A 24,563-nucleotide genomic window follows, 5' to 3' on the forward strand; every position below is an offset into this window, starting at 1 on the left:
GGTAGAGAGGAGGAGACAGGATGAGAGGCGGCAGAGAGAGAATAACTTTAGGTGGACATAGAGCAGGAGGAAGAGGGAAGGGTTTGAGGGTTTGGGATAATCCCCATGGTCTGCCTTTGGTGGGTGTCCTGGTGATTGCTGAGGCAGGAAAGGAGGAGAACGGGGACTGTGTTGGTGGAAAGGTAATGAATTTGGGAATACGCTGAGTTTGAGATGCTTCGGGGTCGTATCCTCTAGACCAGGGGTGGAGACGCCCAGCCCTCGTGCCAGATAAGGCCTGCGAAATCATTTGGTCTGGCCCTGCCAAGGCATGAGGGGTGAGTTAATTAAATGTTTGACCAAATTTAGCAAGTTTACCAAATAGAGCAGGCTAATGTTTAAGTTGATAGTTTTGTATGGCCCTGGAATGATGTCACAGATATCCAAATGGCCCTTGGCAGAGAAAGGTTCCCCACCCTTGCGCTAGACAGTCATCGGGCCTGTGAGAGAACCCAGCCAGCAGGTGTGTGGGTGCCATTGTGTGCAGTTCCCAGAGAGGTGCTGAGTTGCGGGCGCTGGCCGAGAAGCGAGTGCAGCCGTGTCCTCAGGAAGCTTCGCCTGAGGCGCTCACCGTCGTGCCCCTCGCTTGCAGCTGGCCCCCGACGACGCCTGGCGCTGCCCGCACTGCAAGCAGCTGCAGCAGGGGAGCATCACGCTGAGCCTGTGGACGCTGCCGGACGTGCTCATCGTCCACCTGAAGCGGTTCCGGCAGGTGAGGACGGGCCGTGGCACGTGGGCTGAGGGGGTCTCTGGGGTCCTGTGCTCCTGTCTGTTACAGACACACACCTGCCCCTTGTGTTCTTTCCAGAGTTCAGTGTCCTGTGATCCTTTAAATCCTATACATCTCAGTTCATACTGTGGCTGTTGTATTTTGTTCTGGAGCATTTGCTTTAGGTGTGTAAATGCTGTGTTTTAGTTTTTGTGAGCGTGCTTTGGATTAAAAAGAAAAAAAGGAGAGCTCCTTTCTGGGGGCGGGAGGGTGATGTTCCTCCCAAAGGCATGGTGGGTGGCGTCCTGCTCCTGGGGGGCGGTGGTGCAGCTGGGGAAATGAGCCAGAGACATGTACAAGGAAGATCTGCTTTGTGTTACATTGCTCTGTCAGTCCGTTTTTCCAGAATGGCTGTCTGTTCTGAGGTAGGCTGGTCCTCACACCCTCATTGTAGGAGGGTTACACGGGAGGTAAATGTAGAGGGCTCTGTGAGGCCTGGCTCTAGGAAGTTTTGTGTCTGAGATTGGGGTAGGCATGCCCCGCTCCTGAGGGAGTACGGCTGTGCCAGAGGCTGGCAGCAGCCAGTTTGGCTGGAGCACCAGGTTGGAGAGAAAGGTGCGAGCTGAGGTGGACGGCGTGGGGGGGACAGGTTGTCCACGCAGACCCCTGCAGGCAGAGTGGGACTCTGACGAAGGGCTTAAGTGTGGAGAATTGGAAGTGACAAAAATAAAGACAGGAGATCTGAAGGGGCCAGTGCAGTCCTCAGGGCTGGGAGGGGTGCTGATGGCTGGGGCTGCAGTCGTGGCAGAGGAGATGGAGAGACCGGGAGAGGGTAAGAGGCTTAGGGCTGCTGACCACGTGGCCTGCACGTGGCTCCAGGGCTGGGGCTTTCACACAGATTTGGGGGCCAGCTGTGTGTTCCCACTGCACATGCCCATTGGTGGGGAGCTGTTGAGGGTTGGGACCCCAGCCCTCTCTGTTTCCTTCCACACACACAGACTAATTTAGTTTCTTTCTGTGTCTTTTGAAGGCACAGCGGCACCCTCCCAGCACCCTGAACTGTACCTTCATGGTGTCTTTGACTCTTTTCTCTTGCCCTGGCAGTCACCTCCTCTGCTTGGTTACGCCTCTCCCTTGCCTCCTGCATCTGTCTCCTGCTCCCCATTTTTTTTTTTAAGATTTTTAAAATTGATTTTTAGAGAGAGGAAGGGAGAAGGAGAGAGAGAGAAATATTGATGTGAAAGTGAAACATCGATTGGCTGCCTCCTGCAGGCCCCCTACCAGGGATTGAGCCCACAGCTAGGGCATGTGCCCTGACCAGGAATTGAACCAGCAACCTTTCAGTGCACGAGACGACGTCCAACTGAGCCACCAGGCCAGGGTTCTCCATTCTTGCTGTCACCCTGCCAGTTCAGACTTTTGGTACTTTTTAGCTGGTTGCAATTGCAGTGTCTTTTTTTTAATTTTTTTTGACGTTTTTATTGATTTCAGAGAGAGGAAGGGAGAGGGAGATAGAAACATTGATGAAGGAGAAGCATCAATTGGCTGCCTCCTCCACACCCCCGCCTAGGAATTGAGCCTGCAACCTGGGCACGTGCTCTGACCGGGAATCAAACGGGCAACTTCCTGGTGCATTGGCCGATGCTCAACCAATTGAGCCACGCCAGCTGAACTGCAGTGTCCTTAACTAATTTCTTAACTTAGACAACTTTTTCTACCATGTTTTATGCACTATTTACACAGTTCTTTACCTGCAGCTCTGATGACATCACCTCCTCAAAACCTCAGTACTTCCCCTTGACTAAGAACAAAGTTCAAAATTTTTAGCCTGAGCTTCCTGACCACCTAGGACACATCTTACCTTTGTCTTACGAAAAAATTTCTTCCCTTAATAGATCCATATCTCCTTGGGGTAGCCATTATCCATACCCGATTAATCTTTTTTTAAAATAAAGTTTAATATGTTTTTATTGATTTAAGAGAGGATTAGAGAGATAGAAACATCAATGATGAGAATCATTGATCGGCTGCCTCCTGCACATTACCCACTCGGCATCGAGCCCGCAAACCCAGCATGTGTCCTGACCGGGAATCGAGCTGTGACCTCCTGGTTCATAGGTCGACACTCAACTACTGAGCCACGCCAGCCAGGCCAGATTAATTTTTTTAAAAAATATATTTTACTGATTTTTTTACAGAGAGGAAGGGAGAGGGTTAGAGAGTTAGGAACCTCGATGAGAGAGAAACATCGATCAGCTGCCTCCTGCACACCTCCTACTGGGGATGTGCCCGCAACCAAGGTACATGCCCTTGACTGGAATCGAACCTGGGACCTTTCAGTCCGCAGGCCGACGCGCTATCCACTGAGCCAAACCGGTTACGGCCTGATTAATTTTTTAAAGCTCCCACAGACACAGGAAACATTCAGTGAATATTCAGCTGACAGTTGGATTTCACAGGATTTCCCTATGAATGTGTGGAAAAGACAGATTACCCAGGATTGTCAACTAAATGAATAGATGAAGCTAAATCAGTGTTAACTTTTCATGCTACTGCTAGAGGGGTGGGTCAGTAAGGAGCACTGCTCAGTGAGTGGCTGTCTGTGCCAGGCACCGGCTTCGTCTTTCTCGCGTTATTACTCCATCACTCTCATGCCTTGTGACAGAGGTATCAGGACGAACCACCTGAAATTGTTGGTGAGTCAAAAACCTAAAAGCCCTTTGTCAGGTAAGAAGTGGAGACTCAGGGAGTCTCATTACCCCTTATATGTAGGTCATTGCTGGTTCCATGTTTAGTGATCTTAAAACCTGTTCCTCCAGACAGTTCAAACAGTTAGTCTGTTTCCCTATTTGTGTGTGTCTTGGGGGAACATCAGACAGGTAACTCAAGCCACTTCAGCGGCTAGAGCCCACGTTCCACGTTGAACCCATTCACCACCTATTTGCAGGGAAATATCATCAGGACTTGTCTTTCTTCTTGTGACAGGAAGGAGACAGGCGTGTGAAACTTCAGAACATGGTCAAGTTCCCCTTGACTGGCCTGGACATGACGCCTCATGTGGTTAAGAGAAGCCAGAGCAGCTGGAGTTTGCCATCCCATTGGTCTCCATGGCGACGACCTTATGGACTCGGGAGGGACCCTGAGGACTACGTCTATGACCTGTATGCTGTGTGCAATCATCATGGCACCATGCAAGGGGGGCACTACACAGGTCTGCAGTGCGAGGGGCCGGGTGTCTGTGCGGATGATTCCTTCAGGCGTGTCTGCTTGTGACAGGGTCACTCTGCCTTAGCGCCTCGCTGCCCCTTCAGTAGCCAGTGTGCCAGCTGTGAGGCCAGTCTTCATCCTCCGGATCTTTGTCCAAGAGCAGACAGAATTCCCCTCCTTGTCCTGAGCGGGCCCATCAGTGGCGTCTGGTTGACTGGGGAGTGGTGTGTGCAGATGGGCAGCACGCTCCGCTCCCCGAGGACTCGCTGGGCTCACCGTGTCTGCACTCCCCACGTATGGTTTCACTCACTCGCGTGAGCTCGCGCCTCCCTGGTTTGGAGTGACTGTGAAGCACTTTTCTAGTATCGTTAAAGGGACTTGGAAGGGTTTTCTTTTTGTATCAAGGCTACATTTACATTTTCATTTTTAAAGCATCTATGTTCATCATATGAAATTTAGACACTACAGAGAGGGAGAGAGAACAGTGCCATCATCCATGGGCTTCTCACTCAAAAATAACCCCTGATAACAGTTTTTAAAATTGTGATGAAGGATACATGACAACACTTACCATTTTAACCTTCTTCAGTGTACGGTTCAGTGGCACGTCTTTATGGAATCGTCATCCTCATCCATGTCCAGAACTTTTTTATCTTAATAGGAGCTCGGATGTTTTCTGCATCCTTTCCCCTTTCCCAGAGGCCACACCTCTGCTGGTCTGGTATGTGAAATGGTTAGCCTTGGATTAGAGAACACGAAGTGAAGTGCCTCAGCATAGTCGGAGGACGGACCCCGTATGTACGTGTCCATTGGGAATGCTTCCTGTGATGCCTGTTTTGCACTGGATCTCGCTAGACTTACGTGGTGCCTGCATGGCTCACCTGTGTAAGGATTCTGAAACAGTGCTTCTCAAAGTATCTGTGATGAAGAACCTGTTTTTTTCTTTTTAAAAACTTCCAGTCCTTCATAAACCAATACTTTTGCAACAATACAATTAAAATATGGCAGTGTCAGATTGCTATGAAAGTTCTGCAGTGCTCTTCTCAGTTTTGCTGTTTATCTTGTGGACTGGCACCAGTCTTCCAGCCACACTTTGAGTAGCACTGGTCTGAGGACACTTCACTAATAGTGCTGGAAAGAAGGCAACTAGAAGTATTTTGTAAATGCATCATTTACTCATTAGTGAGTATTGTGCTCCCTGGTGTTCATGCTGTGGCTGGGGACAGACCATCTGAAGGAAACAGACGGAAGCCAGTGCAAGGTCTCTCTGTCACCTTCTCTCGGGAGTCCCCTGGCAGTCCCATCCCCACTCCAGAAGAGCAGCCATGGCCACTGCCCTTGCCCTGGCCCCGTTCGCTGCTTATAGCTCCATTGTTCTCCCACCTGGTTCCAGAGTCCAAGCGGCACATGACTTCCCTTCCTACAAGCACAGATTCTTACTGTCCTCTCTTTCTGAACCTGTCTGCTGGAGCCCTTCTCACCGGGTGCCCTCATCACTCAGGGTGCCATGCTTGGGAAAGTCGCCCCCACTGCCTCCTCTCAGGGCTTGCGTGCCCGCCCTGGGGCCATGCTGAGCCTGTCCCAGTGGTCAGCTACATATCCTAGCACTCCTTCATTCCCACCCCAACAAATAGGTATTGTAGGAAGTGTGGTAAGAATGTACTTCTCTGGATCAAGCTTGTCACACCCTTGATATATCCTTCCAGGATGACAGGAACATTGAGTTGTCCATTCTTGCTGGCTCTTGAATGCTCTGTATTTCTATCTCAGGCTTAGAATTAGAACTGGAGAGAAGGCTGCATACATCCATGAGCTCAAATGGTCTCCGTTTACCAAGGGACTTCCCTGGGACATTGTTTGTGCTACCCCCAATGGAAGCAGGGTTGGACAGGGGACTAGACAATTCTGAAATGAGCTGGGCCCTGCCCTTCACCCGCGGTATGACCGTGGGCAAGCTGGCTGATCTTTCTGAGCCTCTGTCAAATGGGAATCGTTGTAGAGCAGGTCTCATAGGTTAAGTGCATGTGTGGCACATAGTCAGTTCTAAGCAAGTGTTAGCTGCTGTTATGACTAATACAGTACTTCTGGTTCTGTTATCTTCTGTCTCTGATAAACACCAGCTGTCACAGCATGCTTACCTCAGGGTCTCACCCCTGGCACTGCTGACAGTTTGGCCGGACATTTCCGTGCTGTGAGCGCCCCTGCCTCCCACGGAGGCCAGGAGCACCTTCCCCAGGCTGGGACAATCAGAATGCCTTCAGACTTTCCACATGTCTCCTGGGGTAGAACTGTCCCTGGTTGAGACCCACTGGTTTAAATAAATAAGCATATTTTGTTTCCTAAGATTAAAAAGAACTTTATCTCTGGAATTTTTTGAAACACTTGGCCTGAGTGTGATATGGAATTTGGGTTTTTCACCTCTTTCTCTGTTATTGCATGCAGCCTTTAAAAGGTCTTGAGTTAATTATATGAGCCAAAGAAACGGTCTCGGTGGGTAGTGGCCCAGCCGGTGCAGCGGGTGCTGACGGGGCTCTCTTTGGCAGCCTACTGTAAGAACTCCGTGGACGGGCTCTGGTACTGCTTTGATGACAGTGACGTGCAGCAGCTGTCGGAAGATGAGGTCTGCACACAGACGGCCTACATCCTCTTCTATCAGCGGAGGACAGCAATACCGTCATGGTCGGCCAACAGCTCGGTGGCAGGTAAGGCCAACCCTATTCTTGGGCAGTTTTTCCCAGAACAGAAGATTGTCGTTAATGTCCAGAGAAATTCCCAGAAGGTGTCATGCCTCTCTCAATCCTCACATTTGCATTTAATCTTGAAACCAAAATGATTGCAGTTAAGGAAATGGAGGTGGCGTGTGCAAGCAGCTGTGAACCAGCAGAGGGCTGGGGAGGGTCCCTCGTGGGGTAAATGAGCAATGAGCAGCATGGCATGCACTCTGGAAGCAGAGGGAACGAGAGGTTTGGAAGGAGGACGGGGACTTGGCTTTGCCACATGTTGGTTGGGTTACCTCGGGGCACGTCCTGTCCCAGGCACATACTGATCCTCTGATCCTGGTGCAATAACACTGCGTGCCTCTTGGGGTCCTTGGATGCATCAGGTTATGCAGCTCCACCTTAAAGCCTTTTGTAAAGGGTTAAACGCTGTTAGAAACAGCCCCTCCCCCCAGTAAGGTTGGCCTGTTCTGTTGGGGAAGAATTGAAGGCTAAGGCAATAGTATAGGTGCTTGGGTTGAGTGTGATGGGTCTAGCCGTTTGTTTTAATGAATGCCCACAATCTAAACAGGGGGCGGGTGCTGCTTAGGGCAGGGTTTGAGTTTAAGAGAGTAAGCCGGGACTGGGGTGTGGAATGCGGTCAGGTTGGGGGTTGTTGACCCCTGCTCCCCCTGAGACTGGCAAGGGCTAAGTTAGAAGCTGCTAAAAGGAGGCCTCCCTGGAGCAGTGGCCCCTGCTGGAGTCAGACCCCGCCCCCCAGTGTACCCCTCTGTCTGCCACTCACTCGTTAACAGAAGGGGGGCTCCCAGTGCTGAGGCCTGTCCTCGGTGCTTCTAGAGCCTGGGGTGTGCTCAGAAATGACACCCTCGTGGGGGCTCCTCGAGACCCTCATGCTGCTTCATGTTCTCAACACATTGCGTACCGCATAGAAATCTCTAAGACATACTCCAGCGACCGCCCGTTTTTGGGCAAACTGCACGTTATTTAAATCATAATGCACTTTAGGTGTTTTTCAATAATTATAACATTTTTATTTACAAAAACAAACAATTAAAGTTCCTAGTACTTTTTTAACGTATGGTACTGCGTAAAACATTTTCCTCTATGAAGAGGGACCAAACAAAATTTACATAAGTATCTAGATTCGCTCCTTTTCCATGGGCGTGAAAAACGAGAACACTCGTGAGCGGTCCTTACCGGATGGCGCGCGAAATACGAGAAAACTCCTGGGCGGTACGAAATGTGTTAAGAGCAGTTGCTGTTGCTCTCATGTATTTAAGGGCTTTCCTCAGACACAGGACAGATCGACATCGAGCTCTGTGCTTTTGTGTTTGTATATTAATATTGTGAAAATGATTTTAAAAGTCAACAAACAGTGAGGTGGAAGAAATAAAAGCACAGCTGCTCCCTCTCCTTCCTGTGTGTCAGAGTGTGTAGAAGGAATGATCGTGAGCGATTGTCTATAGCCTGTTCTATTGCCAGCCCTTATGACTTGGATGTGCATTGTAAATGGTGCATCCTGTCCTCATGTTATCACTGCAGACACGCGGAGCCTGCTCTCCGGCCTTTCGTCTTGGCAGGGGCTGTTGGGAGGCACACTGGGATCTGGCAGCTCGTGCCCACCTGCAGTGCTCAGGTCACGTGTGCTGTGCAGGCCCGGGCCCTGGCTGACCTCGGTGCCCTCCCTTCTCCGCAGGCTCCACGAGCTCCTCCCTGTGCGAGCACTGGGTGAGCCGGCTGCCGGGGAGCAAGCCCGCCAGCGCCACCTCGGCAGCTTCTTCCCGACGAACCTCCCTGGCCTCGCTGTCTGAGTCCGTGGAGATGACGGGGGAGAGGAGTGAAGACGATGGTGAGTGTGTGTTTTGTGTTTTGGTGACAGACTTCCAAGAGGCAATGCATGGACAGCACAGGATCCCTCCTGTTTAGGAACCAAGCCCAAGAAGGCTGTGGGGTGGTGCCACCCAGTGTCCAGTCGTCGGTGACGTTTGCTGTGCACAGGGCTTGTCGTCTCCTCTCTGACCTAGCACTTCCTTCTTCTCTTTCATCATTTTCGACTCTGAAGGTCTGGAGTGGAGCCTTGACTCTGTACAATAATGAATACATATTTTCAAAGTGTTTTTTAAATGTTCCAGGCAGCTGTGAGGGGACTCAGTGCGCGCGCCTGTGCGGGGCCTGGCAGGGAGCTCCCGCCCGCCCAGCGCCTTCCCTCCCTGCCACGCAGTTTCCCTCAGAGGAATCTGGCGCGTTCTTTTTCAGAAGTGTTTAGTACAGAAACTGGTGCCTCTGCGTAGTAGTTTTGGGGAATTCTGAAGATAAAGCACAACATAAAAACTTTGGAAATCTGATAAAATGGAACTCTTTTTTACCTTCACTTACCAGTTGAGTAGTGGCCGCACGCAAGGCTTAGTTTTATCAGGGACCAGGTGGGTGGGACCAAGGCAGCCAGCACTGGAGAGCTGGGAAAGGGGAGACAGTGAGCTCAGCTTCTTTTTCTTTTTTTAAAAATATATCTTACTGATTTTTTACAGAGAGGAAGGGAGAGGGATAGAGAGTTAGAAACATTGATCAGCTGTCTCCTGCACACCCCCTACTGGGGATGTGCCCACAACCAAGGTACATGCCCTTGCCCGGAATCAAACCCAGGACCCTTCAGTCCGCAGGCCGACGCTCTATCCACTGAGCCAAACCAGTTAGGGCGAGCTCAGCTTCTTAATGAGACGCTGACTCGCCTTCCTTCCAACAAGCCTCATTCTGCGCCAGCATTGTGATAGCTATAACATGCTTCTAGTGGTGACGGGTCTTCTGAGAATGGGAGGTGGAGGCCAAGACAGGGGCTAGGAGGATGTGCCAGCCTGGGGGATGTGCCCCTAGCATCAGCTCCCCCAGCTCGGGCTTGTTGCTTCTCGGCTTATATAGTAAGAGTACTGGCCTATGGCTGCTAAGCTCCTATCTAGCTCCTGACATTATTTGAAAAACTGACCAATAAATCTTCATTATTAAGGTAGAGGTTATTTCCAGCACAGCCTTTCACCTTAGAATTCATTGTCGTTTTAACCGTAGGTCTAAAAGTGGTTTCCCGACCTGTTTTTAACCAGTGGTTGGAGAATCGGTGCCCTCTTAAGTGTCATCATCTCCCAGGGGTGCTGGTGGTGCCCACAGGACAGGGCCTGGCCCTAGGATCTTCTCAGGCAGACTCTGACATATTCCTCTGCTACCGTTAGCATGTGTGTATAGGAGTTGATTTACAATACAGTGGGGCCTTGACTTACGAGTTTAATTCGTTCCGAGACCAAGCTCGTTAAGGAGCTCGTTAACTCAAATTACTCTATCAACTCAATGCAAAAAATCAGCCAAGAGACAGTTGGTATCTCAAAAAACTCGTTAGTTGGGACACTCGTAAGTCAAGGCCCCACTGTATTTTCTTTGGAAGTTTTTTTTTTAATTATTGTTTAGAGTATTACATATGTCTCCTTTTTCCCCCCATTGACCTCTCCCCAGGCATTCCCACCCCTCAGCACATGCCCTCATCCCCCTACTGTCTGTATCCATGGGTTAAGCTTATATGCATGCATACAAGTCCTTTGGTTGATCTATTACCATGTCTCCCCCCCCCCCCCCCCCCCCAGCCTTTCCTCTGAGGTTGAATGGTCTGGCCGATGCTTCTATGTTCTCTGGACCTAATTTTGTTCATTGGTTTATGTTCTTCATTATATTCCACAAATGAGTGAGATCATGTGATATTTGTGTTTCTCTGTCTGGCTTATTTCGCTTAGCATAATGCTCTCCAGGTCCATCCATGCTGTTGTAAATAGTAAGAGTTCCTTCTTTTTTACAGCAGTGTAGTATTCCTTTGTGTAGATGTACCACAGTTTTCTAATCCACTCATCTGCTGATGGGCACTTAGGCTGTTTCCAAATCTTAGCTGTTGTAAATTGTGCTTCTATGAACATAGGGGTGCATATTTCCTTTCTGGTTGGTGTTTCTGATTTCTTGGGATATATTTCCAGAAGTCGGATTACTGGGTTGAATGGGAGTTCCATTTTTTGAGGAATCTCCATACTGTTTTCCACAATGGCTGCACCAGTCTGCATTCTCATCAGCAGTGCATGAGGGTTCCTTTTTCTCCACATCCTCTCCAGCACTTGTTGTTTGTTGATTTGTTGATGATAGCCATTCTGACAGGTATGAGATGGTACCTCATTGTTGTTTTGATTTGCATCTCTCGGATGATTAGTGACTTTGAGTATGTTTTCATATGTCTCTCGGCCTTCTGTGTGTGGGGTCAGTTGTTAACGTCACCTCTTTCATTTCTGATTTTGTTTATTGCAGCGGTTCTCAACCTGTGGGTCGCGACCCCTTTGGCAGTCAAACGACCCTTTCACAGGGGTCGCCTAAGACCATCCTGCATATCAGATATTTACATTACGATTCATAACAGTAGCAACATGACAGTTATGAAGTAGCAACGAAAATAATTTTATGGTTGGGTCACAACATGAGGGACTATATTTAAAGGGCCAGAAGGTTTAGAACCACTGGCTTATTGGGTCCTCTTTGTTTCTCGGTGAGCCTGGCTAGAGGTTCACCAATCTTGTTTATCTGTTCAAAGAACCAACTCTTTATTACTTTTTTGTATTTTTTTTTTTTGTCTCTATGTCATTTATTTTCACTCTGATCTTTATTATTTCCTTCCGTTTACTCGAGGCTTTTCTTGTTGCTCTCTTTCTAATTCTTTAAGTTGTAGGATTAGATAATTTATCACCATTTTTCTTTTCTTTTTTTTCCTTTCTTTCCTTTTCTTTTGTTCCTTTTCTTTTCTCTTCTCTTCTCTTCTCTTCTCTTCTCTTCTCTTCTCTTCTCTTCTCTTCTCTTCTCTTCTCTTCTCTTCTCTTTTCTTTTCTTTTTTTTCTTTTCTTTTTTGAGGTAGGCCTGTAGAGCTATGAACTTCCCTCTCAGGACTGCTTTCACTGTGTCCCATAGATTTTGGATTATTGTGTTTTCATTGTCTTTTGTTTCCAGAATACTTTTTATTTTTTCTTTGAGTTCTTTGGTAACCCAATCATTGTTTAATAGCATGCTATTTAGCCTCCAAGTGTTTGATTTTTTTACATTGTTTTTATTGTAGTTGATTTCTAATTTTATGCATAACACTGTGATCTGAGAAGATGCTTGATATGATTTCTGTCTTCTTGAATTTAAAGAGACTTTGCCTATGTCCCAATATGTGGTCTATCTTTGAAAGTGTCCCATGTGCACTTGAGAAGACTGTATATTCTGTAGCTTTGGGGTGAAATGTTCTGAAGATGTCAATTAATTCCATCTAATCTAGTGAATTATTTAGGATTGCTGTTTCTTTGCTGATTTTTTGTTTAGAGGATTTACCCAGTGGCGTTAGTGGGGTACTAAAGTACCCTACTATGATTATATTGCTGTCAATCTCTCCCTTGATATCTTCCAGAATTTTTTTAAATGTATTTGGGTGCTCCTGCATATATGTTTACCAGAGTTATATCTTCTTGTTGGATTGCTCCCTTCAGTATTATGAAGTGGCCTACCTTCAGCTACCCTGTGTCTTTTGATTGGAGCATTTAATCTATTTACGTTTAAGGTAATTATTGATAGGTACTTGTTTGTTGCCATTTTTATTCTTTGTGACTATGTTCCTTCTTCCCTTTCTATTTTTTCTTTTTACAGCAGCCCCTTTAGTATTTCTTGCATTGCTGACTTGGTGGTAATTAACTCCCTTAGCCTTTTTTTTTGGCTGTGAAGCTCCTGATTTCACCTTCAGTTTTGAATGATAGCCTTGCTGGGTATAGTATTCTTGGATTCAGTCCCTTGCTTTGCATGATTTTGTATATTTCATTCCATTCCCTTCTGGCCTGGTGTATTTCTGTTGAGAAATCAGTTGATAGTCTAATGGGAGATCCCTTGTAGATAACTATCTGTCTCTCTCTGGCAGCCTTTAAGATTCTTTGTCATTGATGTTTGCCAATTTAATTATGATGTGCTTGGTGTTGGTCTTTTGGGGCTCATCTTGTTTGGGACTCTGTGTGCTTCTTGGACTTGTGTGATTTTTTTTTCCGTCCCAACATCAGGGAAATTTTCTGTCATTATTTCTTCTAATGCAGCAGTTCTCAACGTGTGGGTCACGACCCCTTTGGGAGTCGAACGATGCCGGGGTCCAACCCCAGCAGGTCCAGGGGTCCCCAAAGGTGTGGACGGAGTCAGCAAAGAAGGAATGACACGGAGACAGCGTTCAGTTGATCAGCAGCCTAGCCAGGATCTCCAGCCAGGATCTCCAGCCAAGTTCTGGTCTGGATCTCCAGAGAGGTTCTGCCTCAGATCTCCAGCCAGGTTCTGTGTCCATGTTCTCTTGCTAGGTTCTTCAGGTTCTCCAGCCAGGTTCTGTAGCCATGTTCCCTCGCTAGGTTCTTCAGCCAGGTCTGTCCAGGTTCTCCAGCCAGGTTCAGTCACCAGGTTCTAGTCAGGTTCTCTTGCCAATTTCTGTAGTCAGGTTCAGTCCAGGATCTTTTGCCATGTTCTCTCGCTAGGTTCTGTCTCTAGGTTCTGAGGCCAGTTTCTGTCCAGGATCTTTTGCCATGTTCTCTCCAGCGAAGTTCTTCTGTCTCTAGAGAACGTCCTGTGTAGGTTCTGTGCCTAGGTTCTGTCTCTCTTGGTTCCGTATTCTAAGTTCTGTGTTCTAAGTTCTGTGTCTTGCTGTCTTGTTACATCTGTATTTATACCAGTTGATTCAATCCTATCAATCTCTATTACAAAGGTTAGGGCGTTTCTTATCTCCATTCCAAGGAGTAAAGATTATGTAGCTTAAGCATGATTGTTCGTAGTTAAAGTGATTAATTACCCACCTGGCACTAGTTAAGAGGTTTTATTCCCTCCCTAACTTCAGGGGAAAATCCCTACCTGGGGAAACAACCTTTCTCAGAGACCTTTGTTAAAACACATAGTGCCAAGAAGGTGAGCAAACATATTAAGAACAGTATGCCATATATGCCAGGTCCCTTGAAACAGCAAGCATGGACCGGCTCCTGGCAAATTCCCCCTTTTTTATTTTTTAAAAGCGGGCATTAAAAAGAAAACCCCGAAATGCTCTCTTGTATCCATTTTAAGAGTAGGATTGGTGCTTTCCGCTATTACCTGAGGCCTGATCTATCACCCCAGGGAGAGCTTGCCAATCCTGCACTTTCCCGGGGTGGAAAGGCTGCAGTGGGGTTAAGGATAAGGCTCCTTGGGCCTACCTCCTCCCATGCCTTTACATTTACCTTTCCTTCCTCAGAAAAGCATGGACATACTTCTTGTATAAAACGTTCTGTCTGACTGGGAGTAACCTTAATTCCTCTGCTAGCAAGCATATGTGTTAAAAGATCAATACGGAGTCTTTTTTCTTTAGACTCAGTATGGCACATCTTAATGTAAAGATCAATACAGAGCCTTCTTTCTTTGGACTCAGTATGGCACATCTTCTCAATCTAAGTTCTGTACTATCCACCTTCTTACCCTACTTATCCTCTATAGGGGGGTCTGAAGTACCCTGGTGGAGTCCTATCCGTCCCGAGTGTGGGGTTCTCAAAGGGGGGGGTGGGGGGCTTACCTAGGGGAATCCTGTTCCAGGGCTTCCCAAAGGTGTGGACGGAGTCGGCGAAGACTATCCACCCTCTTCCTACGGTGGAGTCCTATCCGTCCCGAGTGCAAGAGGGCTTACCTAAGGGTCCCTGTTCGGGCGCCAGATGCCGGAGTCCAACCCCAGCAGGTCCAGGGGTCCCCAAAGGTGTGGATGGAGTCGGCGAAGAAGGAATGACACAGAGACAGTGTTCAGTTGATCAGCAGCCTAGCCAGGATCTCCAGCCAGGATCTCCAGCCAGGATCTGGTCTGGATCTCCAGAGAGGTTCTGCTTAGGATCTCCAGCCAGGTTCTGTGTCCATGTTTTCTTGCTAGGTTCTCCAGGTTCTCCAGCCAGGTTCTGTAGCCATGTTCCCTCGCTAGGTTCTCCAGCCAGGTTCTGTCCAGGTTCTCCAGCCAGGTTCAGTCACCAGGTTCTCGTCAGGTTCTCTTGCCAATTTCTGTAGTCAGGTTCAGTCCAGGATCTTTTGCCATGTTCTCTTGCTAGGTTCTGTCTCTAGGTTCTGAGGCCAGTTTCTGTCCAGGATCTTTTGCCATGTTCTCTCCAGCAAAGTTCTTCTGTCTCTAGAGAACGCTCTGTGTAGGTTCTGTGCCTAGGTTCTGTCTCTCTTGGTTCTGTATTCTAAGTTCTGTGTCTTGCTGTCTTATTACATCTGTATTTATACCAGTTGATTCAATCCTATCAATCTCTATTACAAAGGTTAGGGCGTTTCTTATCTCCAATCCAGGGAGTAAAGATTATGTAGCTTAAGCATGATTGTTCGTAGTTAAAGTGATTAATTACCCACCTGGCACTTAGTTAAGAGGTTTTATTCCCTCCCTAACTTCAGGGGAAAATCCCTACCTGGGGAAACAACCTTTCTCAGAGACCTTGGTTAAAACACATAGTGACAAGAAGGTGAGCAAACATATTAAAAACAGTATGCCATATATGCCAGGTCCCTTGAAACAGCAAGCATGGACCGGCTTCCGGCAGAACGACCCTTTCACAGGGGTCGCCTAAGACCATCGGAAAACACATACATAATTACATATTGTTTTTGTGATTAATCACTATGCTTTAATTATGTTCAATTTGTAACAATGAAATTGGGGCTCACCACAACATGAGGAACTGTATTAAAGGGTTGTGGCATTAGGAAGGTTGAGAACCACTGTTCTAACGGGTTTTCTATTCCTTGCTCTGCTTCCTCCTTCTGGCACCCCTATTATGTGGGTGTTGTTTCGTTTTGTGTTGTACTGAAGCTTCCTTAGGCTCGCCTGTATTTTAAATTTTCTTTCCAGTTGTTGCTCTGTTTGGGTGTTTTTTCCACCTTGTCTTCTAACTTGCTGATGCGGTCCTCAGTTTCTTTTAGTCTACTGTTGAAACTTTCTTTATTGCAGCTATGTCATTCTTCATTTCCTCTTGATTCTTCTGCATTTTCTCTTGATTCTTACACATGTTGTTGAATTTGTCTTTCCTTCCTTTCAGCATCCTTATATCCATTGCTCTGAATTCTTTGTGGCAAATTGCTTGCCTCCATTTAATTTATTTGCTTTTCTGGTGGTCCCTCCTTTTCTTTCCTATGGGGGTTGTTTCTTTGTCTCCCCAGTTTTGCTGTTCCTTTGTGATTGTTTCTATGTATTAGATCAAACTACTATGCCACGCAGATTTTTTGAGTTTGTCTTATGTAGTAGATGTATTGTGGGACCCAGTAGTGCAATCTCTCAGGTCTTTTCTGCTGGGTATTCTAGGCATGCCCCCTACTTGGGATATTTGGGTTCTCTTGGTGTAGTTGGGTCTTGAGTGTTATTGTCCCATTTGTGGATGGAGTCTTCTCTTAGCATGTCTGGTTATGTGGCTTGCTCTCTATGTTCACTGAACAGTACAAAATACAACTCGACAAGACACAACACAAAGGGAAAAAAACACTTATGTACTCATGACACTGATAACCCCAATAAAAGTGACCACCAGAGAAAAGAGAATTAGGAAAGAGAAAAGAGGAAAAATGATATTGAGGAGAGAAAAAAAGGTAAGAGAGAAAATAAAAAAGAAATGTATATATATATGGGGAGATAACACCACAAAATAAATAAACCAAAAAATGCAAACAGTGAACATCCAGAAAAGTGGGGGGACAGAATCTGTACAGGCAGAGCTTATATACAGAAAGTAAGGTTAAGGAATTGAATGAATATGGTAAGGACCACGGTTCAGTATAGAGGCATTAGAAAGAATGAGTGGATAAGAAGAAAGATAATAAAAAATTAAAAGATAAAACACATTTTTAAAAATTTTAGTTCATTTATTCACTTATTTTTGGAAAAGGAGAATAGAGGAGAGAGCTGATAGGCTTGAGTTTAGTGAGTGAATCTAATTAAACAACTAGAAGAAGAGAGCAGGAGAGGAGAGGAAAAACAAAAGCATAAAAAAATTGACGAGTGAAGAAAGAGAGAAGAGAAGAGTGCATGAACTTGGAGCAGGGGAGAGGAAGTTAGATATATGAGTAAGCCACAGAGACTGCAATAATAACACAGCAATAAAGCAGATAAAGATCAACTTTTAACAAGGGGTAAAAGGAAAGGAAAGAGAAAAACTAAAGTGGGTCAGGAGAAGAGAAAGGGAGGAAAATGATAGAAGTGAGGAACAGGGTGGGGAAAAAAGAAACAATAAGATAAAATAAATAAAAACAATGAAAAAATAATACACAAAAATAAAAGATTCAAAAAATAATGAAAAAAAATTTTTAATAAAAGATTAAAAGGTGAAGTGTCATTCGCTTCAGCTGAGTGTTAATGCCCCGGGGGGACCCCACTCTTCTGTTCTGTCTGCCAGTTCTCAGTTTCCTGGTAGGTAGTCAGCACCGTGTTGAAGTTCCAAGTGATCCACCGCTCCTCTGTTTGTGTCCATCTCCACAGCCTTGGCTGCGAGCAGGCAGGACCAATCTGCCCGCTCTGCCTGTCTGCCTGCTGTCAATCTTAATCTCTCCAGCGTCTGCTTCTGATCGGGCTTTAGGTGGGGGTGGTGCTTTATCGCTTTCCAGGACTCAATGGCCCCTCTTCAGCCCAGTCCCTGAGGGCTCTTTGGGGCTCTTCATAGTCTTCATGTCCTTTGTACAGCTCAAGGTGTAGGTTGGGTGTGACTGTATTGGCTGTCTTGAGGCTGCTGGGAGGGCGGGTTCTTCAGGAGAAAAATGGCTGCTTAGGTTTGGAGGGTCAGGAAAGTCTCAGTGTCGGATTCCCGTCACCTCTCCCCATCCCACTCTCCTCCACAGCCTCTCCCCAGACCCCACAAATCTGCACCTGCACAGCAGCCTCGGTGAGTGTAATTGAAAGGTCCTATGAACCGGGTTTAGTGAATAAAAGAAGACAAAATAGAGGCAGGACAGCCACGTGACTATGAGTTTCTTTCCCCCTGGCACCCCGCGGCTCTGGCAGCTCTTCAGGCCGCCTTTCTGGGCGCAGCCTCTCGCAGCTGTGGGCTTAGATCTAGATTCTCCAGCCGCCAGCAGCCCGTGGACCTCCCTTCCACAGTTGGATGTTACACCTGTCCCCAAGGGATGCAGACTTGGTGCCCTGCAGCTTTCTTCTGACCCTCTCTGCCTGGTGGTCGCCCGTCTCTCTCCAGCCCAGACCCACGATCCTACCGTTCTCCAGGCAGCCTCTGCCCTTCCCAGCTGTGAATTGTCTCACCAGCTGTGTCCAGTTTGCCAATTCCGGGTGGAAGTTATTTGATTTAGTTGCTTCTATCTGCTCTGGGACAAGTCACAGGACATGTCTGCCTATTCGGCTGCCATTTTTTTCTCTCCAAGGGCTGGAATTGTTTTTGTTTTTTTAAAAAATATATATATTTATTGGTTTCAGAGAGGAAGGGAGAGCTAGAACATCGATGAGAAAATACCATTGATCGGCTTCCTCCTGCACACCCCACATTGGGGATCGAGCCTGTAACCAAGGCATGTGCCCTGACTGGGAATTGAACCATGACCTCCTGGTTCATAGGTCGATGCTCAACCACTGAGCCACACTGGCTGGACTCTTTGGATTTATATTATTCTAGTTATGAATATTTTTAATAAGTCCTGAGTCACTCAGGATAGCAGTGTATTGTCTCTTTAGTCCTTTGCGTGGATGTGCTTTCATAGTTAACAAGTACAGGCACCTGCATTGGCATTGCGTGTGGCTGACGCTGCGGCTCTGGTGTTTGCTCTGCCTCTGACTCTTGGTGCCATCTTGGGCAAAGACTACCTTCTGTGAGCCCCAGATATCCTTAGTGAGTAAGCTGACTCAGTCGTTCACATTTCTTGAGCATCTGTGGAGTGCCAAGTACCTTGCTGGGCACAGGACTTTTTAAAGGTTTTATTTATTTCTCATTGTAGCCCTGTGAGTTACAACAGGAGTCATCAAACTACAGGCCACGGGCCAAATATAGTCCCTGCCTTTATTTTAAATAAAGTTTTATTGGAACACAGCCATGCCCATTTGTTGATGTGTCACCCACGGCTACTTTCATGAGGTGGGGGCCCACAAAGCCTAAAATATGTGCTGTCTGGCCTGAACAGGAACACTGTGCTGACCCCTGCTGTAGAGCAGACAGGCAGAGGTGGTTGGCTGACTCGTGAATTAGAATGTGCCTATTGGATAGATAAGGGAGGGAGCGGCTCAGGAAAATGGGCGTCCCATGACTACTCCTTGAGCCCAGACGTGCTGCTCTGAGCATCGTGCTCCTGTCGTCCCAGATGCTGGCCTTCCTTCCCGGGAGGTGCTACTGGCCTCTCTGCTGTTTAGCTGAATGATGTTCTCTTTGTGCATTCAGGAGGTTTCTCGACGCGACCGTTCGTGAGGAGTGTCCAGCGCCAGAGCTTGTCATCCAGGTCTTCTGTCACCAGCCCCTTGGCCGTCCATGAAAACTGCATCAGACCTTCTTGGTCCCTGTCTGCCAAGCTGCAGATGCGCTCCAGCTCTCCTTCCCGGTTCTCAGGGGACTCTCCGGTTCACGCCTCCACCTCCACCTTGGAGAAGATCGGGGAGGCGGTGGATGACAAGGCCTCCATCTCTTGCTTTGGTAGCTTGAGGAGCCTTTCTAGCAGTTCCCAGGACCCGGGCGGCGCTCCCAGTCGACGGGAGCACAAGGCTGCAGGCCGGGCCCCTCTGGCTGTCATGGAAGGCGTGTGCAGAGACGAGCCAGACTCCCACAGATCAAACTCCGGTGTGGCAGACACACAGAGCAAACACTCAGCACAAGGGGCTCGCTTGCCCCCCGTGTCTGATCCATTTGATAACAATAACCAGATAGCTTACGTGGATCAGAGCGATTCTGTAGATAGCTCTCCCGTCAAAGAGGTGAAACCCCCAAGCCACCCAGGCTCCCTCACAAAGAAACCAGAGAGCACAACCAAGAGTTCCCCCAGCTGCAAAGGCGCGTCTGAGCCCGACAGAAGCTTGCGGAAGGGGAGGTCGGTCTTGGCGAGCCGGGGGTCATCTCAGTCCAGCACCTCCCCTTCCTCTCCGGTTCCTGCCAAAGTTTCTGTGAAGCCCTCCCGATCCCGAAGCAAAGCGGAGTCTTTCAGGGCCCCTACCCCTCCCAGGAAGGAGCCCTCCCCCAGAGCCCAGGACTCGGTGGCCTCTCCTTCGGCCCAGAAGCCGAAGGCAGCTTCTTCCCTCGGGTGCACTGCTTCCTCCACCCCTGCCAAAAAGGCCTCGGGCCCTGCCGCCAGGGGCCCCTGCCCACCAGGGAAGGGCAGGACTGCGGAGCGGAGCCTAAGTGGAGAGGGCTCCAGACAAAGCCTGGTTTCTGACCGAGCCGGGGTCCCCTCCAGCTCCAAGCCCAACTCCCCTCGGGGGAGCCAGGCCAGGGCGGGGGAGGGCCGGGAGGACGGGAAGCAGGTCAGGAGCTCCTCCATGGCCAGCCTGCGCTCCCCCAACGCGAGTGTGAAGGCTGGTCTGAAGCGGGACAGCAAGTCGGATGAGAAGGGGCTGTCCTTCTTCAAGTCCGCCTTGAGGCAGAAGGAGACGCGGCGGTCCACTGACCTCGGCAAGACGCCCTTGCTCTCCAAGAAGGCAGGTGGGAGCTCCGTCAGGTCGGCCTGTAAGAACGCCGGGGAGGACAAGGCGGAGAAGGGGCACCGGCCTCCAGCCTCCCAGCAGCCAAATGCCAGTTCCGTTGGGAAAGAGCAGCTTGCCTCCAAGGACCCTGCTTCTGCTAGACATCCCCTGCTGTCCAGTCGCAGATCCAAGTCTTCCCCGCTAGACTGCGGAGCACCCGCATCTCCTGGTGGCAGGCAGTCCACCGAGAAGTCCTCCCAAAGGTTACCTTCGAGCATGCCAGCCTCTGCACGGCCTCCGAAACCTCAGTGACGCCGCTGCGCTCCAGTGCGACCTGCGACACGTTTATTTATTTAGAACCCTCCCCTCCCACCAAAGCCCTCTATGCTTTTGTATTTTTTGGGTCATGTGCCTGATGTGTGTGCTTGCGTGCGTGTGTGCGTGCGTGTGTGTGTCTGTGTGTGTGTGTGTGTGCGGATTTCAATTGCAAATTGTTAAAAGCGTCGCCTTATTCTGCCATTGAACCAAATAACAGCCATAGGCAAAGCATCAATACCGAGCTAACTGGAACAATCACAGATGATCCCCTGGACAGTCCCGGTAGCAGTTGTATATGTTTCTTTAGAGAACTCTAATGACTCGTTGGACACTAGGGTCTGGAACCTGGGACCAGTCAAGCTGCTCTGCAGAGGATGAGTTATGTGACCTGGGGTTCAGCTGAGCAGGACTTGTCCTCACGGGGACTGCCATGTGGCACCAGGAGTTCTAAAAACTGTGACACTAACAGACAAACCGAGAGAAAACGGTTGCTTCCTGCACTTTGGCCCCATCTACCAGTCTTTGTAAAGGGCAATATTTTAACACTAATGTTTCTCAGGTAAATATACTCAGCCAGGTTAGGAAGGATGTGTAAGCGGATTAGAGAGAAGGTGGCTGTCAGTGACTGTCAGTCCTCCTCCTGCCACACACGGACAGTTTCAGAGGTAGAAGCAGTCTTTCGCTGCTTTCATATCGGCAGAGATGTGGGTCCCAAGATGTGGCAGATCGGGTAAAGCCAGTCACTCGTAGTTAAGGTTTTCCCTCCTACATTTGCTAGTGAAGGCCATTGGGAGTTTGAAAAGTAGTAGAGCAGTAGAGGAATCTTTTAAAGATTCCTGGGAAAAGAAAAAGGATTCTCAACTGCACACATGAATCTCTCCCATTTCCCTCTGGTGTTGCTTTTTCTGTGTTGGACGTTGAAAGCTCCATGCCCACGTCTCCACGCTCTGGTAAGTCATGACGAGGAAAGAAGTTGCTAAGGCCAGAAGTCAGTGGTAGTTGAAGCGACGTGTAACAAAGTATTACATACACGTTTCTGATCCTGCCTGTCGGGCTCAGTGTGACTGCTCTTCGGCAATTCACTTCCTTCTTCGTGCTTAAGATTGAATCTCTCGCCAGAACTCGGCGGGGTCAGCGCAGGTTCTGTGTGGCCCTGTCCATGCCAATTGCATTTTCTGGTTAGACGAGAACCTCACAGACATCTCACAGATAAGCAAGATACTGGTTTTCCAAGCTCTCTGGGGGTATCCTGGCAAGTTTTAGTTTTTTCCTCCTTTTTCTAAATGTCAAGAGAGTCTTGGTTCTCATTCTATTTGAATAGCATTTGTCACTTTGCTATGAAATATAGCATGCTATGTTTATATGCTTTTAAATACTAACATACAAAAAACTCACAGGCTCTTCAACTTCTCCCTGAACTCCTGGTGCATGGACGCATGTATAATCCCCCTTCAGTCCTGCTGTGTGTGAGGCGACCACACACACATACACACACACACACACGGCTGTGAATTCTGCACTGCCTTTTGTTGTTTTTCCATGAATACCTCTTGGGAAATGTTTCCAGTAGGTTACTTAACTTTATTTTGCTGCTAATTTGAGCATTAGCAGGTAACTCACAAGTCTGGAGGCCGTTTTTGTTGAGGGTAGCTGGAATTTTAGACCCTTGTGATAGCTAAGACTCCCTCGGCTTGTGGAAGTTGCCGTAGTGCTCCGTGACATTTCCTGAGCACGCGTGTCTGCCCCGTGCCCAGTCCTATGGCTCCAGAGCAGCGCTGCTCCTCGGCACAGTGACTGCCGATGCCCGCCTGCTGGGATGTTCTCGCTTCTGACCACACGTGGACAGCCGGTCTGTTTGGCATTGGTTTTCTGTATCACAAATGTGGGAGCGCCAGTATCAGGAATTCAGTGTTTGTCTTATTGGAACCTCTCATCATCCTTTTGCCGGCAAACCACATTTGAAATCTATCTGCATCTCTGCAAAGTGTCAGAATTATAGTTTGGCTACATAACAGGTTTTATGAACACCTTTTGGGGCTATAATCATTTAGGCATGAATGGAAGGTAGTTTAATTTTCACAGTGGTAAATATTTTTATTCTTGAGTGCTTCAGGAATGGATTTTCCATTTGGTTTAGTGTCCTAAAAAGCACACTACAAACTTCTTTAATTTTCCATGAGGTCTAGAAATAAAATTTCAGTATCTATAAAATTGTATGCTTATGAATTTAGTCCTTGTTTCAGATTTAAATGGAAAAGTCAGGAAGTATTATGGCATTGTCTAGGCATCTCTAAGCGATTACATTGCTGCGCTTAAGCAGTGAAAAGTTCATCCCTGATCACCAGGCACAGACGTTCAGCCGCCGAGAAGGCTGTCTGGCCCAGAAGTTTGCAGGTCTCTGAGGTGTAGTGTGGGGAGTGGTTACTTGGTTCAGTTCAGGCCTTCGGTAGGTTAGGGACTTGGTGTTGGTTTTGTTTTTTCCCCGGTGACGTTTGGTGCAATGAGCAATACGTTTGGGGTTGGAAATAACCTACTAAGGATGGTGGGCCTGGGTTTCTGGCCTCATCCGAGCACTCATTTCCTGGTGGGCACAGAATAACCACCAACCATGGAGTTCGTCTGTCATGTTTGTCCACTTAAGAAACGTTTCATTCTGGATTTCTTTCCAATGAACACCCCAGGCACTGAGGCTACAGTGTTCCCTAAGTCCCAGGCCTTGCCTTCGTAATCCCTCCCTAATGGGCGAGCACGGAGGCTGTTAGGCTCATGTCATGCAAGACCATCTCCCACCTTTTTGTATTTTCTCTCCCTAAAAGCAGCCTAACAGGGTAATACTACGCTGGGCCAATAGGAGCACTTGTGTTTTGGTAAAGTATTGTAATTATCTGAGGCTGCCCTCAACTCTTGTAATCATTCTTTCATCATTTATTCATTCGTTTGTTCATTCTGACGCATCGGTTGAGGGCCTGCTCTGCGAGTGAAGGCCAGCTGCAGGCTTCGGGAGTTGGCTGTGGCCGAGGAGCCCTGGGAGTGCAGCTGATGGACCGGGTGCCAACGGCGCCCTAAGTGGAGTGACAGAGCCAACGGGGTTCTGCTGATTCGGCCAAGTCCTCTTGAGCATGTGTGTCCTGGAAACCAAAAGTGTCCTTCACCTCCGGAGGCGCTTTCCTCTCCGTCCACTTTTCCAGACTACGCTGTTTCTATACTTAGGGCTTGAAAAGGTGGTCGTCCACGCTGGCAGGAGATGGATGTGGGGATTTGCGGGGGGGCGGGGGGCATTTGAGAGAAAAATTGTCATCCCCCTAACTATCAGGAGAAACAGGAACAGCATGTGAAGGACGACAGTGGCTGCCTTCAGGAAAATGGTGCAGAGGAGAGCTGTGAGCAAAACTCATTCACGTCAAATAAACATGTTTTTCAAGTAGATTGACATCTGATGTTACCTTTCATTCTGATAAAATTACTGATCAGTTGAAGTTACTGTTTCCTGAAGTTATAATTGTTGGATGCAAAGATAATTAGTGTTTCTGGTTGGAATTTTGACATAATCTGCAAATGACAAGCACAGTTTCTATAAAACACATTCTGTGAGGTGGGTTGAACCTTGTATCATTTGGGACTGACCAGAGCAAAATTTGCTGACTAACCAGTGCCTGTGTCCTAACCATAAACACAAAAGGGAGCTGTTACTGTGCAGGCTGAGTTCATAAAGGGTGCATTGTTGCCAAACCAGCAGGAGTATTTGGGGGTAAACGCCGTTTTTATTTTGGTTGAGTAGTCAGCCGCATTGCCTTCGGCTCAGCGCCCAGAGGTGTGCCTTGCAGCTGCACGGGGAGCCTGAGCAGCCACTCACCCCGGGACACAGGACCACTCTGCATGGCCTGCAGCCACCCCAGAAGCATGCTCT

At 48.1% G+C, this 24,563-nt stretch overlaps 1 protein-coding gene across 1 annotated transcript in view; it reads left to right on the top strand.

The window, feature by feature from the left end:
- Nucleotides 1-24,077, top strand: part of USP31 (ubiquitin specific peptidase 31) — a 90,956-nt gene extending 66,879 nt beyond the window's left edge. The window contains 5 exon segments of the mRNA XM_036308158.1: nucleotides 632-751; nucleotides 3,734-3,959; nucleotides 6,499-6,657; nucleotides 8,369-8,521; nucleotides 19,110-24,077. Coding sequence (XP_036164051.1) covers nucleotides 632-751; nucleotides 3,734-3,959; nucleotides 6,499-6,657; nucleotides 8,369-8,521; nucleotides 19,110-20,650 — 2,199 coding nt within the window. The 3' untranslated portion in view covers nucleotides 20,651-24,077.
- The last annotated feature ends 486 nt before the right edge of the window (nucleotides 24,078-24,563 follow it).

This window comes from Myotis myotis, unplaced genomic scaffold (genome assembly GCF_014108235.1).
Source record: "Myotis myotis isolate mMyoMyo1 unplaced genomic scaffold, mMyoMyo1.p scaffold_m19_p_5, whole genome shotgun sequence".
Lineage (NCBI taxonomy): Eukaryota > Metazoa > Chordata > Mammalia > Chiroptera > Vespertilionidae > Myotis > Myotis myotis.